This window comes from Helobdella robusta, assembly GCF_000326865.2.
Source record: "Helobdella robusta unplaced genomic scaffold HELROscaffold_28, whole genome shotgun sequence".
NCBI classification, from domain to species: domain Eukaryota; kingdom Metazoa; phylum Annelida; class Clitellata; order Rhynchobdellida; family Glossiphoniidae; genus Helobdella; species Helobdella robusta.
The window spans coordinates 1062536-1075988 of NW_008704435.1; the positions used below are offsets into that span (position 1 = coordinate 1062536).

Sequence of the window (13453 nt, forward strand, 5' to 3'; positions counted from 1 at the left end):
ATGCAACACATAATAACACACAACAGCATATAATAACATACAGCACATTCATAATAAAAACAGCACACGCATAGTAATATACAACAACACACATACACATCCAAGAACACGCATACACGTCCAACAACACACATCACCATCAACTGACGCAAACAATGTGACAGCAAATATAACCTGTATGACAGAGTTGGTAGAAAGAACATCGTACCACCTCCGCCAGACCAGAAGATCATCATTGACAAGTTGGCTCTGTACGTTGCTCGCAATGGTCCAGAATTTGAAGAGGTCGTCAAGAAGAGGAATGACGCCAGGCTGGTTTGGTGTGGTGTGGGGCTGTGTTTTTGTTGTTTGTGTGTTGTTGGTGGAATGTATTGTTGAATGAGTTGTCGTTGTTGAATGTGTTGTTAGATATGTTGTTGTTTGTGTGTTGTTGGTTGAATGTATTGTTTGAATGAGTTGTCGTTGGTGTTGTTGAATGTGTTGTTAGATATGTTGTTGTTCGTGTTTTGCTGGCTCTGTGAATGTGATGCTGTCCCCACTGTACTTGCTATGCCTGTTGTATGATGGGTATTATTTGTTTCTATTATGTGTTTCTTGTTACTATGTGCTATTGTGACAGTGCATTGTCGTTTGAATTGTAATGCTTGGAGGTATGGATGGACCACGGAACACAAAAAACTAACGGTCTATGTGTGTGTGTGTTTTAAAAACTCTGCAACAGATTTGATTTCCTGTACCGGCACCACATCAGCCACAACTATTACATCTTCAGGAGGGATCTCTACTTTGAGGTTCGAAGGATGCTTCTGTTTCTTCTTCACATTTCATCGTGTTTCGTGAGATTATGATGTTATATTTTCATTGTCGCCGTCAGTGTTGAGTTCGTTTAGTTAGCGAGAGGTGAGGTTATGCATGTGCTGTGACTTGCTATGAAACCTATCCACTGCTGATGTGGGAGAGGCTGAAAAGTTGAAAATAAATTTTAAAAATTTATACCGTGAAGATATTTTCTTTAGAAGTTCCCAACAGCAACAAGCCATACTCTCCTCAGTTTGTTTATATCACCAAAGACAGTTTGGCTTAGTGAGGTTGCTTAAATGACGGTGTTGATGGTAACATTATAACACTAAATTGCATTAGGAGCTGAAGAAAGACGCGCGTGACATCAGTGCAATGTTGTCAACAACAACATCAACAACAACTGCAACAACAACTGCAGCAACGACTGCAACAACAACATTGAGCGCGATGGCAGACGAATCACCCCTGATAAAAAGTTAGATTTATCACTTGTTATCCACCACCGCCATCTTCATCATTCTCAATTTTTTCACCACAAACGTCTTCATCATCATCACCAGCTTCATCACCAACCTCACTATCATCACCATCATCGCCACCACCACCATCATCCTCTCTCGCCACCATCATCATCACCGGTTTCATCACCAACCTCACTATAATCATCACCATCATCATCCTCTCTCGCCACCATCATCATCACCAGGCATCAGTTTCAGTATAAAGTCGAAAGAGGACAGCCAGCAACTGAGCAGCAAGAAGGCAGCACTCCATCACAGCAACTGGGAAGATGATGATGATGATGAAGAGGAGGAGGGTGCTGATGATGATGATGATGATGGTGGTGGTAAAACAGTCGGAGATGATGATGGTGTTAAGGATGCTAACGGTATGTGCGTTTAATTATTGCTACATTTTAATATTAATAATAATAATAATATTATTATTATTATTATTATTATCATAATTATTAATTCGCCTTGTTTTTACTATTTTATTTATTATTTGTTTTATTTTTTTTTAATTTTTTGCAACAACAACACATCAACAACATCAGGAAAACAATAATAACAACAACACGTCGACAGCCACACATTAATAATAACAACAACAACACAACAACACATCAGCAACACAATAATAATAATAATAATAATGATGATGATGATGATAATGATGATGATGATGATAATCAACAACAACACATCAACAACAACATCAACAACAGGTCAACCAACAAGTGCAACAGTCAACAGCATGTCAACATTAAACAACAACAACAACAAATTGATGAGAGAATCGAGGAAGAGGAAGTCGAACGTAGATGTGGATGACTCCAGCAACAACAACATAAACAACAACAACAATGTCGTTGGTGGAGGCGGTATCAGGAGTGCCATCAACAACTGTGAAAAGATATCGAGTAAGTTTTTGCTGCTTCGTCACTCATATTTATGAATCGGTGAATCTCTTCTTTCGTCTGCCTACCATCATTCGTGTGTCCTTTCAATCAAGACATTTAAGCTGTAAGATATTTTCCAACACAATTCAAATCTTCATAATGATTAAAAGAAAGATTAGAAAAATTAATCCTATTGTGTTTTTTTCTTTCTTTGATTCGTTCACTTTATTGTCCTTCTCATTCTTTTTTTTAGTGCGGTTGTGGCTGAAATTAAAGTTTAATTTTTTGTGGAATATTGTTCGTAGCCTCTCTATAATATAAAGTCCTCTCTAGGTGACATTTCACAATCTTCAATAGTTTTTTTTCTGCATTTTGTTTATTTCGAAGTTTTCTGATGATCTGATGAATCATTTTTTTCTCTCCAAGGACCTTCATTCTTCATTGGCGACGACGACGATGATGATGACGATAACAACAGATATAAAAAAAAGTTGAAAAAACTACAATCAACAACAACAACCTCCTTCTTGCCGGCCACAACTGCAATCAGCTATGGGTCAAAATACGCAACAGGAACATCATCATCAACAACAACAACAACATCCTCGATGATTGGACCTCTGTCAAGACCGCTTTCAACGACATCAACAACGACACCTTCAACAAAATCGTCCACAACATCGTCAGCAACAACAACAACAACAATTATGGTTGGTCCACTCCCGAAACCGCCTTCAACAAAATCGTCAGCCACAACAACCAGGACAACGACGGCAACAACATCGCCAATGATCGGTCCCATGCCGAGACGTTCCCCGCTGGCGTCAGCAACATTTCACTCACATCCGTCAACATTATTGTCATCATCATCATCATCGTCGACTACAACGACAACGTTATCGGCTCCAGTGGCCAATCCATCGCTGACGGCATTGATATCTTTGTCGAAACATTCATCATCGTCCCTACCCAGGAACACGTCATCAAGGTCGGTTGCCTGTTTTAATTATTATCTAGCAACTTCTATCATTCTTCAGCGGGAACATCTTCACAATTTGTTATATTATATTATTATTATATTATATTATTATGTTATATTTAGTTGTTATAATATGTTATTTATGTTTCATTATTATATATTATTATATTATTACTTACTATTTTACTTTATCGTCAACATTTTTTAATGTTGTTATTTTTTATTTTAATTAATTTTATATTTTTTAATTTAATTTTAATTTTATTATTATCTCAATTATTTTGTTTTGTTTTGTAATTATTTGCGGCTCGTTGGTACCATCTCAGAAATGTCTCTCGCGCGAGAAGGCGGTCACGTTCAACATCGAGGCCAAGGAAGAGGTCAAGAACTAGGTCAAGGTCAAGGTCAAAAGAAAAAAGGTCGAAACACAAATCTTCTAAAAAGGCTAGGAGGAGATCCAGATCAAAAACTCCATCGAGGTTCTGATGATGACGACGACGGTGGTGATGATGATGATGATAGTGGTGATGAGAGGGGTGGTGATGATGACGATGATGAGCGGTATGGCAATGATGATGATTATGGTTATGGTTATTATTAAAAATATTAGGCGATGTTGTTTGCATTGATTTGATGCTGATGACGTTTGGCGTGGTGACGGTCCGCACCACTTGGCGAGTTGATGTTGAAGACTGCAAGCGCTGGAGTGTGGGATGGATGGCTAAAAACTTCAAAACGATGCTGTTAATTATTAGTGAAGTGTGAAGTGGTTGCAACGTTCACGAATTGTTTCCAGGCAAGAACCAAGCAGGAAGCACAAGAGTTCGAAATCACGTAAAACATCATCATCCTCATCAGTGCACAAGTTCGTTTTAGACTTATGTTTAGTTGAGAGTAAACTGGTACTATTATTGTTTATCAATTCAGTAAATACGTTTTGAAGTAAGAAATAGGCAGCCTCCATTGATGTTCACTAGTTGCTTCTGTTGAATATGATCTCTCGGAGGCGATTTATTTATTTTAGCTTAATTAATTGAGTTTATTTCTATTTCGCTTAATAGCTCTTTCATGTTTGTTTCCAGATCTAAACACAGTCACCATCATCACCATCGTCATCGCCATCGCCATGATCCAGCCGAGCAGTTAGTTTCAATCCACCCCGCCATATAATTTCAGCATGTTGTGCTCTGTGTAGTTGTTCATATTGTTTTCTAATCAGCATTGCTGAGATGTCAAAATTTTGTCGACATTTTATCGGATTATTTTATTATTGCTGTCTAAATAGTGCACATAAATAAACGCATTTGCAGAATAGTGTTGGATCTGACTGATGAAACAGCCGATGTTGTCGACCTAACCATAGATTGAATAGTCCTGCCTTCCAGTTGTTATTTCTCATTTGTCCACATACGACGTACCCCTGCAATGTAAAATGTGTGCACGAATGTGCGCCTGTGTTTGAACGATGAATGTAAATAATAATCTTCAAGTTGGGCTTTTTATGTTCCTTCTTTCAAATGTCATTATTAAGCCACATTGCTACAATCAAAATTATTTTGCAATTATGTCATGAATTTTACAGACCGAAATAAAATATTCCTTATGCGTGATGTTGTCTTTTGTGTCACAACAAAATCATAAAAAACTTTACTTATGTATACATAATAGTTTTTAATAAAAATAATGAGTAACTAATTATTGACGACCGGTTCGAATAGAAAACCAAAAAAACGTTTTAGAGTATCGTCTGTGATAGAGGCTTGCAGGGGTTGAGTTGGATGAAAGATTCTTCCAGTTGGAGTCTGAGGTTCAGTTCGGTTTGAAGCTCAACAGAGGACAACAAGTTTGCAGTTTGTTTATTGATTTGGGTCAGAAAGGATTTTCGAAACACGTTACAGAGACGAGACTCTTCCATGAGAATTGTGTTGGACTCTAAAATACTCAAAAAAGTTGGATGCCTTGAACTTATCAAGTTATAGAGTTGTTTGGAACAATGGACGGGGCTGCTTTCATTTCACAACTTGGTTTACAGAAACGTGATTTAAGATAATTAAACTAGATATTATTGAAAACGGCCGATTGGAAAAATAAAATGCGAAATATTTTTAGAGTGAAATTTGGGGTATGTTTGAGATTGGGAATATGGGAATGGTCGGGAGTGTTACACTTGTTTGGGGTGTTAAGGTACCTGACTGAAGTGGCTGAACAAACTTTTTGATGAGATGATGATCAAAGATAGTTGAAGACAGACAAGCGTTAAAATAGAAATGCGAGATAGGTTAGGAAAATTGCGAAAGCGTGTCACGGCTTTTGAGCTTAAATCAAGTTGCGGTTTAATTCGAAAGGAATAACACATTTCAGTAAAGAAAAGTGTTTGAAATATTATGTTTGAAAGCCATGTTATAAATTTGGATAATTTTGAACATATTTGTGGTTGAGAAACTTATCGGGAAAACACCAGAAAAGAAGCCAGAACGGATTTGATAAAAATAAAATTTAATTAAAAAAAAGTGAAATATGAAATCTGAATAAAATGAAATGTGCTGTGCATACGAAGTTCGGGAGAGCAAATTATTATTATTACTCACTCTAATGACATTCCTCAGAGGATTCGGATCCAGTAAAATGACAAATACGTTAAAACACTTCAGTTCATGCAGATGCAAATACAAAAGTTCAAGTTGATAGTGAAATGATAGTGGTCGGCATTTGTTTTTTCAAATTTAATAAGTTTTTATTTTTGATTTTGTTGGTATTTGTTCTTTTCATTTGTTATAACTATTTTTTCTGGTTTTGCTATAATTATTAAAATAAAATAAAAATAGTAAAAGTTCTGATCAAAACCTTAAGATCAAAGTGAAATTGTTAAGTGGTTAACGATTGTTTGTGAAGAATCCATTCATTTAAAATGCCCGTTGACATTTTTACGAAAATTTGAATTGCAGATTGCTCTTATAAGAGCAATCTGCAATTCAAATTTAAATATATTTACTTGCCGACATAAATTTGAAATTACGTGAAAACACGCATTTTAAATTTAAAATGTATTTCGAAACTTTGTTCGTCTCGTTAACGTTGTTTCAAGCTTCGGTAGCGCAGGAATGTGTGCTGCGATCCTTGGTTATGGCAGTCCCACTGGAAAGTTCAAATAAAACAAATGATTGCTTGATAAAACACGCCTGCGCAACGACAGACGACAACAACGTCATCAGCATAGCGACCAGTCTGTACGACGTTCAGTATGAAAATCAGTGGAACAACTACAGCGACACCATGCTCGCCAAATGTGCCTGGTCCTGCAGAACTGTCGACCAGTGCGTTGGGTTCAACTTCAGAAACAGCAGGACAGCAAGCGGTGATGGCGTGTTCTGCCACTTGTTACTCACTCGACCTATGCTGTACCTTTCCAGGGATGACTGCGTTTACTACCAGGTTTAATCCAGCGTTTGTTATTTTCTCACGCATTCTAATCAGTGATTTTAATTATTTTTTAAAATTATTGATTTCAGGAAACTAGCAAAAAAAGAATAGGTTTGTTGAATACTTAAACGTAATTATCATTGAAATAAGAATTTTGAAATAAACTTGAAAAATGCAAACATGACATGGGGACAGGTTCTGATCTGTTCATTGTGAACTCCAGCTCCATAAAGAATGTTACTGATTATTTGAGAACTGTAGATAATTTAATAAAGGTTATCATCGTTTTGTTTTAAACATATTTATTCTAAATTTTAAAAAATAATGAATATATAAAATTGTCTCACTAACAGTTCAGAAAGTTGTCTACATGCACTGATGAAAGTTAGTAGAACAAAAATCTAAATGTTTTAAAGACATTAATAAACTATTTAAGCGAATGTATTTGCTCAAGAAATTAAACTATTTGTAAATATGCAATATAAAATTGAAAAAATGTAAGAATGATCAAAATTCCAGATGACCAAACGGCGCGCCGTGTTAAGTGCTCGGAATTGAAATTTTTTAACAGCTCAAACGTGAGTACGGTGAAATATATTTTAAATTACAAATGAGTTTAAGCGTTAACGTTGACTGGTGCCAATCTGCTGGCAGGTTGAAGAACGATGCAGCAGTTACTTGGGAAACAGCTACTGGACCGTGAGTTTTCAAAAAATATTCACCAATTAAGTTCAACGCTTGAAGTTTAAGCTTATCTGATATCTGATACGTGATGTTCTTGTTTTGTACAGCCAATCCAACGACGCATGGATGGTTCAATTAATTTCTATAGAAACTGGACAGACTATCAGTTGGGATTTGGCAACAAAGGAGGAGAATTCTGGATCGGTAATACTATTTTGTTAAATTCGAGGTCATGATGAAAAAACTAACGGGGGATTTTTTCATAGGAAACGAAAAACTTTACCAAATGACGACGAAGGACAATTACAAGTTACTCGTGGTCATGGAAGATTTCAACAATGTTGTACGATGTGCACTCTATGATACGTTCAAAGTTGATTCATCTTCATCCTATTATACACTAACAATTGGAGGCTACTCTGGAGATGCAGGTCTTGTTAGCAAACAACAACAACCATTGAATGTCTCATTTATTCATTTAGTCATTTATTTTATTGCTGCGTTTTAATTTTAGGTCCTGCTTTGCAGAACGATCAATACTTCAGTACTTTTGATTACGGCGGAAATGAAAACCTTGCAATATTATTCAAAGGAGGATGGTGGTACCCAAGCGAACCTTCTACAAATTTGAATGCTGTCTACTCAATTGGACATCAAGAACCTCCTTATGGAATCTATTGGTCCACTTTTAATGTCACCTTAAACACTCTTAAGTTTACTGAAATGAAAATTGCTATAGTTTGAAAAATTGTTTAATTAGGAATTCTTCCAGGTTCACATTTGCTAACTCATCAATTGTATTTAATAGAATTTTTTAAATGGAAATTTTTGTGAATGTAATGAAGTAGAGAGTATGGTGAACTGCTGGAACTGCTAGAAATCATTTGATGCATATATCCATTCTCCTGTTGTTTCATCAAACTTTCACAGTGCATTCAATGTTGCTTTAGTTTTGCTTATCAGTCATACATTTCGATTAAAACATATCTACTCACCCTACACATTAGGTGCGGGAAGATATGTGCGGGGAAATAAATAATTAGCAAATAAATACAATTATTTGTCCCATTACACTAGCGTAGAAATTAACTTTATTTTCAAATAAATCGAAAAATTCTGTAATTTGACCAGCTTGAAAATCAAATAAATTTGCAAATAAAATTTTTCGTTCAAAATGTGCTTCTTGTTTTAAAACTATTCACAAGTATGGTGTTTTTCTGAGTTTCTTTTTCAAATTGGGAGTTATTTTTTAAAAGCAAAATCAGATTTCATATTCTTATAAATATGTTGACTGCACTGGGCGATCGATTTCAAATGGGGTATGAGTAACATGGGTAGAATATGATTCTCTTTTTATTAAAAATGCTAAATAAACTCTTGAAAGCTGAAAAGCTATTTTGTTTTATTTTTTGATGCGGGCTTCTGCTTCTATAATTTTGTTCTCTCTATAGCAAATCCAAAGTGTGATGAAACGGGGTACATGATAGTTGGAGGAAGTTGGAAAAGCTTTTCTGGCGTGGAATAATAAATTTCTACTGAACTGTTCAGGTTCGGCATTTTTTTAACGGTACATACATGAAATAAATATAGGTACCGTTTTTAAAAAACTGAAGATATTATTAGACCGAGGTTCATTTAAAGTGTATCTCCCAAGCGTCAAGGTTTTTTTTCACTTTCCATATAATCACGACTTTTAATATATATATATTAGTTTATTTCAGATAACACATTCTCTGCCCACCAACATTTTCTAATTAAATCCTTGCTTATTAAAATAGAAAAACTAAGCACTTTCAACCTTCATCTGCCCATCCTTTTGATTATCTTACTTCGAGATTCAGTTATTTTTGTTAGCATTATTTGTTAGCCATTTATAAAACATTAAAATAATTAAATTCTTGATCGTCGTTAGCAGAAAGAGGTTTGCAAAAATTGTGAGTTGTTTGGTGAAGCTAGGTACAACATAAATCAAAATCATTCTTTTTAAATACAGTTTATTGTAAATTAATTAAAAAACTTCACGTTCTATTGTACATTCACACGACGGCCATTTTCATTTCAGTGAATTTAAGAGAATATTGGTTGCCCTGGAATGTGGACCAGCTGACTCCGACGCCGATGCTTTCCAGGTTGCCTCGCAAGTAAAGACCATTAAGATTGGAATGGTGGCAGTTCATGTACCACCAGCCCCCCTTGAAGTACGCCGCACAATTCTCGTTGTTCGTGTCGTGATCTGCATCGTAGGTGCTGAACTGGCCGCTGTCATGCTGGCTCAAGGAGTCGCCTGGTTGTGTAATTTCAATCATTTAATTTTTTTGGGTGCTATCGTTTCTTCCTGTTTGGTTTCAAATTTCTTTTCATGAAAATGATTTTTTTTGTATAAATATATTATAAATTTAACACGATCATGTTGCAATGTTTAAGTTGAGCAACAACACCTGCATCTCCTGAGTAGCCTCCAACAGTCAGTTTGTAATTGGACTCCGGGGGACCAACGCTGAAAGTGCTGTACAACGCACAGCGTACAACACTTTCAAAATCTTCCAGAACCACGAGTAATTTGTACTTGTTTTTGGACGTTAATTCGTAAAGCCTATCATTGCCTGGAAAATTGAAAAACAATTTACTAGCAAAAAAATTAAAAAAAATGCTACGAGGCGTTACCGATCCAGAATTCTCCCCTTTCGTTGCCAAACCCCATCCGATAATCCGTCCAGTTCCTAAAAAAGTTCATCGTTCCGTCCATACGTCTTTGGATTGGCTGTACAATGGTGGGATGTTTTTTAAAGAGTTCAGAGTAAAACTGATATCACTTATTTAAATGTATTTAAATATTTGTGCAGTGGTGTATGCACTTACTGTCCAAAAAGTGCTGCTCTTTAAATAACTTCCGCAACGTTCAACTGTCTGCACCTACAAAATTATTCAATTTAGTTAGATATATTCGTTAGATCTCAAAACAAAAAAAAATGTCAAAAATTACTTTCTCATTCACACTTCCGAATTGGAAAAACTTCAATTTGGAGCATCTGGGTCTGCGAACACTCTGATCAACTGAAAGACAAAACGGCCGTCACCAGATTTGCAGATGTTTTAAATAAGATAATCGCTTACTTTCATTTTGACAAGCATGCAAATTCCTGAACTTGTTTCGAATGTTGTTTCATTATTAAATTTGAAACTTTTGAATAAAGTTTAATATAGCAACAATGGTAAATAGGCTCACTTTCATTAAGTTGTCGACCGTTTTCAAATAGTTCCTAATTTTATTTACCATTTCTTCATCAGTGTTCGATACAGATGTTATTGCAAATTGATTCTCTACTAAATTTAAAAAAAGTTAAATTTTGTCAATATTTTTACATTTTGGTGAAAATTTTAATTTAGACGCTCAAACATAAAACGCTAAAAATCCAATTTAAATATTATTCCAAATATCGACCTTTGCTGGAAAATAATTTTATGTGATTTAATTCTATAAAAATTGTTGAAATTTAACAATTTAAAAGTAAACAAACTACGACAAATTTTAGTTGAATTTACTATAAATTTAAAAAAAACTAACCTGTGATGTTTCTGTTAATTTCCTGAAATAAAAATTAAAATATAAGTTGAGAGCCAATTTGAAATTGTTAGCAACACCTGGTAGTAAACGCAGTCATCGTTGGAAAGGTACAAAATCGGATGTGTCAGGAACAAGTGGCAGAACGAGTCATCACCGCTTGCTGTCCTGCTGTTTCTGAAGTTGAACCCAGCGCACTGGTCGACAGTTCTGCAGGACCAGGCACATTTGGCGAGCATGGTGTCGCTGTAGTTGTTCCATTGATTTTCATACTGAATGTCGTACAGACTGGTCGCTATGCTGATGACGTTGTTGTCGTCTGTCGTTGCGCAGGCGTGTCTTATGTGGCAGTCGTTTGATTCATTTGTATTATCCAGTGGGACCGCAAAGACGAATGATCTCACCACACATCCCTCTGCCGCTGGCACTTGCCAAATTAAAATTAAAATGATTTTTAGGAACATCGCAAACTTTAAATTCATACCTCAAAACAGTTAACTTGTATTAAAAATTATTCACCAAGAGAAATATTATTCATTTAGAATAATATAAACAAAAACTTCAATGAAGGAAGATGAGTGTTAAAAATGTCAACAGTTCATTCAAATAACGTACTTTAATGTTGTCGGTTCAGCGCAATCTCAACAATGTCAACCTTTAAAAACATTTTTGCATTAAATTCTTAAACAATTTTTAAACAATTTCAATAGTTCAGTTTTTGGCGAACGTCACTAACAAAATGAAATTAACATTCTGAAAATGTTATCTAACTTTTGTTTACAAAAAAATTGTTTGTCTGAAAAGTCTGTTACTAAAAAAATATAAAGATGATTGTCATTATGTGATTTGTGACATCTTTCATTGTAAATTTTAGTTTAGCTTTTGGGTGTTCATTTTTAATGCAATTGATTTCAATTATTCTGGCATTTGTAATCATTTTCAACTTAATTCTTGCTTCATTGTTTCTATTTTTTGTTTATTAACTTCTTATGAAGTAATGGTTTCATGGTTTTTTTAATAAGTGAAGACTATCATCATTTAGATAATTAATTGAAAATCTAAGACTAGTTATGAGCCAGCCATTATAGATTTGTAAAAAGACTTTAAATTAATTTTTTTTTTGGTCTTAAACAAGATGCCAAAAACTTTCATAATTGTAGTTCTATTTTCTAAACATTCATTTAAAAACCAATCTTAAAATGAGCAGAGATTGAAAAGGATCAAACTTCGAGAGGTTAATTATTATCCGCGTAAACTCCGTCATTTCCATTTGATATTAAAATAGAACTTTTATAATGAATGATTAATAAGAAATACGCGTTTTTTTTTACAATTTTAGGTATAAATTTCTTGCGTGAATCTGAAATCTCACGATCCATATTTCTAAAAGCAACATGTCGATTAAGCTTGTAGTTATTTTATTTACGCAGTTTCAAGTCTCAGTAACTGATGAATGTTCATTGCGGTCAGCACTCCTAGCAGTCCCTCGAAACAATCCCAACAACCCTAACGAATGCTCCATCAAACTCGCGTGTGCAGCTTCTGGCGACAAAAACGTCGTTAACATTGTCGCCAGCGTCTACGACATTCAGTACAAAAACCAATGGAACAACTACAGCGAGACGATGCTCGTCAAATGCGCTTGGTCCTGCAGAACTTTGGATCAATGTGTTGGATTCAATTTCATAAATAGCAGAACTGCAGAAGAAAATGACACATTCTGTCAACTCTTCCTTTCTCAACCAATTCTATACAGTTCTAAGGACGACTGCATTTACTATATGGTTTGTTAAATATTTTCAATATGATTTGATGAGGTTATTTGTGAGAGCACGATATATTTCAAAGTTTTGTTAACCATTCAGTAGGATTTCTGACTGTTTAAAATATTTTGGCATTTTAAAGAGCGCATTCTGATATAATCATTAACAAACTGTAACTTGATATTTCAGGAAATGAGAAATGATTCTTCAAGTAACTTACTAAGTTTTTTTTTTTAATTTTTTCATAATTTGATTTAACTTCAAATAAGGTAAAAACAAATTTGTCCTGAGGAATATTTTCATCGATAGGAAACTTATTGATAAAGATATAATGGTTGCACTTGTTGTAAAATATTCGAAAATGTCAGACTTATTAAAGGTAAACTTACATTACGTAACTGTACAATATAGCTATTTTATTGACAGATTTAATTCAGTTTATTTAAATTTTTCAATATAAAACTGTTTACATTCCAGTATAGAAAACTACCTGCCTGCGAAGATCAAACTAAGTAAAAATTTAAGTTAAGTAAAATTTTCATGAATAAATAATCTATTAATCTTTTTAGATGATCAACTAGCACGCCTCACTCGTTGCTCGAACCTAAAATTATTCAACTATACGAAAGTTAGAACTATGAAACTCTCTTTTCGCCATAATGTTATAAATATAGGCCTATCCAGTTTTATTAATATTATACTATTTTTTCCATCAACCTCTTAACCAGAACGTGGAGCGTTGCACGAGCTATTTAGGAGATAGCTTTTGGACTGTAAGTTTGTAAACAATTCACAATTTTGAACAAAATCAAACTAGCAAAGTTATCATCAGTTAAAAATAT

General features: G+C 34.6%; 3 protein-coding genes across 3 annotated transcripts in view; 2 read left to right on the top strand and 1 right to left on the bottom strand.

The window, feature by feature from the left end:
• Positions 1 to 4793, top strand: part of HELRODRAFT_192104 (hypothetical protein) — a gene marked incomplete at its 5' end in the record, with an annotated part of 5427 nt that extends 634 nt beyond the window's left edge. The window contains 10 exons of the mRNA XM_009020515.1: positions 165 to 315; positions 1004 to 1073; positions 1220 to 1276; positions 1508 to 1690; positions 2030 to 2224; positions 2630 to 3191; positions 3509 to 3661; positions 3979 to 4047; positions 4265 to 4324; positions 4493 to 4793. Of these exons, the coding sequence (XP_009018763.1) occupies positions 165 to 315; positions 1004 to 1073; positions 1220 to 1276; positions 1508 to 1690; positions 2030 to 2224; positions 2630 to 3191; positions 3509 to 3661; positions 3979 to 4047; positions 4265 to 4324; positions 4493 to 4550 (1558 nt within the window). The 3' untranslated portion in view covers positions 4551 to 4793. The remainder of the gene's footprint in view (positions 1 to 164; positions 316 to 1003; positions 1074 to 1219; positions 1277 to 1507; positions 1691 to 2029; positions 2225 to 2629; positions 3192 to 3508; positions 3662 to 3978; positions 4048 to 4264; positions 4325 to 4492) is intronic.
• Positions 4794 to 6228: 1435 nt separating this feature from the next.
• On the top strand, positions 6229 to 8461 carry HELRODRAFT_112421 (hypothetical protein). The gene is made up of 8 exons (XM_009020516.1): positions 6229 to 6615; positions 6795 to 6877; positions 6956 to 6986; positions 7122 to 7180; positions 7257 to 7301; positions 7394 to 7490; positions 7553 to 7717; positions 7801 to 8461. The coding sequence occupies exons 1-8, from the start codon at positions 6306 to 6308 to the stop codon at positions 8028 to 8030; spliced, it is 1020 nt and encodes a 339-aa protein (XP_009018764.1). The 5' UTR covers positions 6229 to 6305; the 3' UTR covers positions 8031 to 8461.
• Positions 8462 to 9322: 861 nt separating this feature from the next.
• HELRODRAFT_80744 (hypothetical protein) lies at positions 9323 to 10044 on the bottom strand (the record flags this gene model as incomplete). Its single annotated transcript, XM_009020517.1, has 3 exons — positions 9323 to 9570; positions 9725 to 9889; positions 9951 to 10044. Coding segments are annotated over 3 exons (507 nt in total), but the record flags the coding sequence as incomplete, so codon positions are not given.
• Positions 10045 to 13453: the final 3409 nt, after the last annotated feature.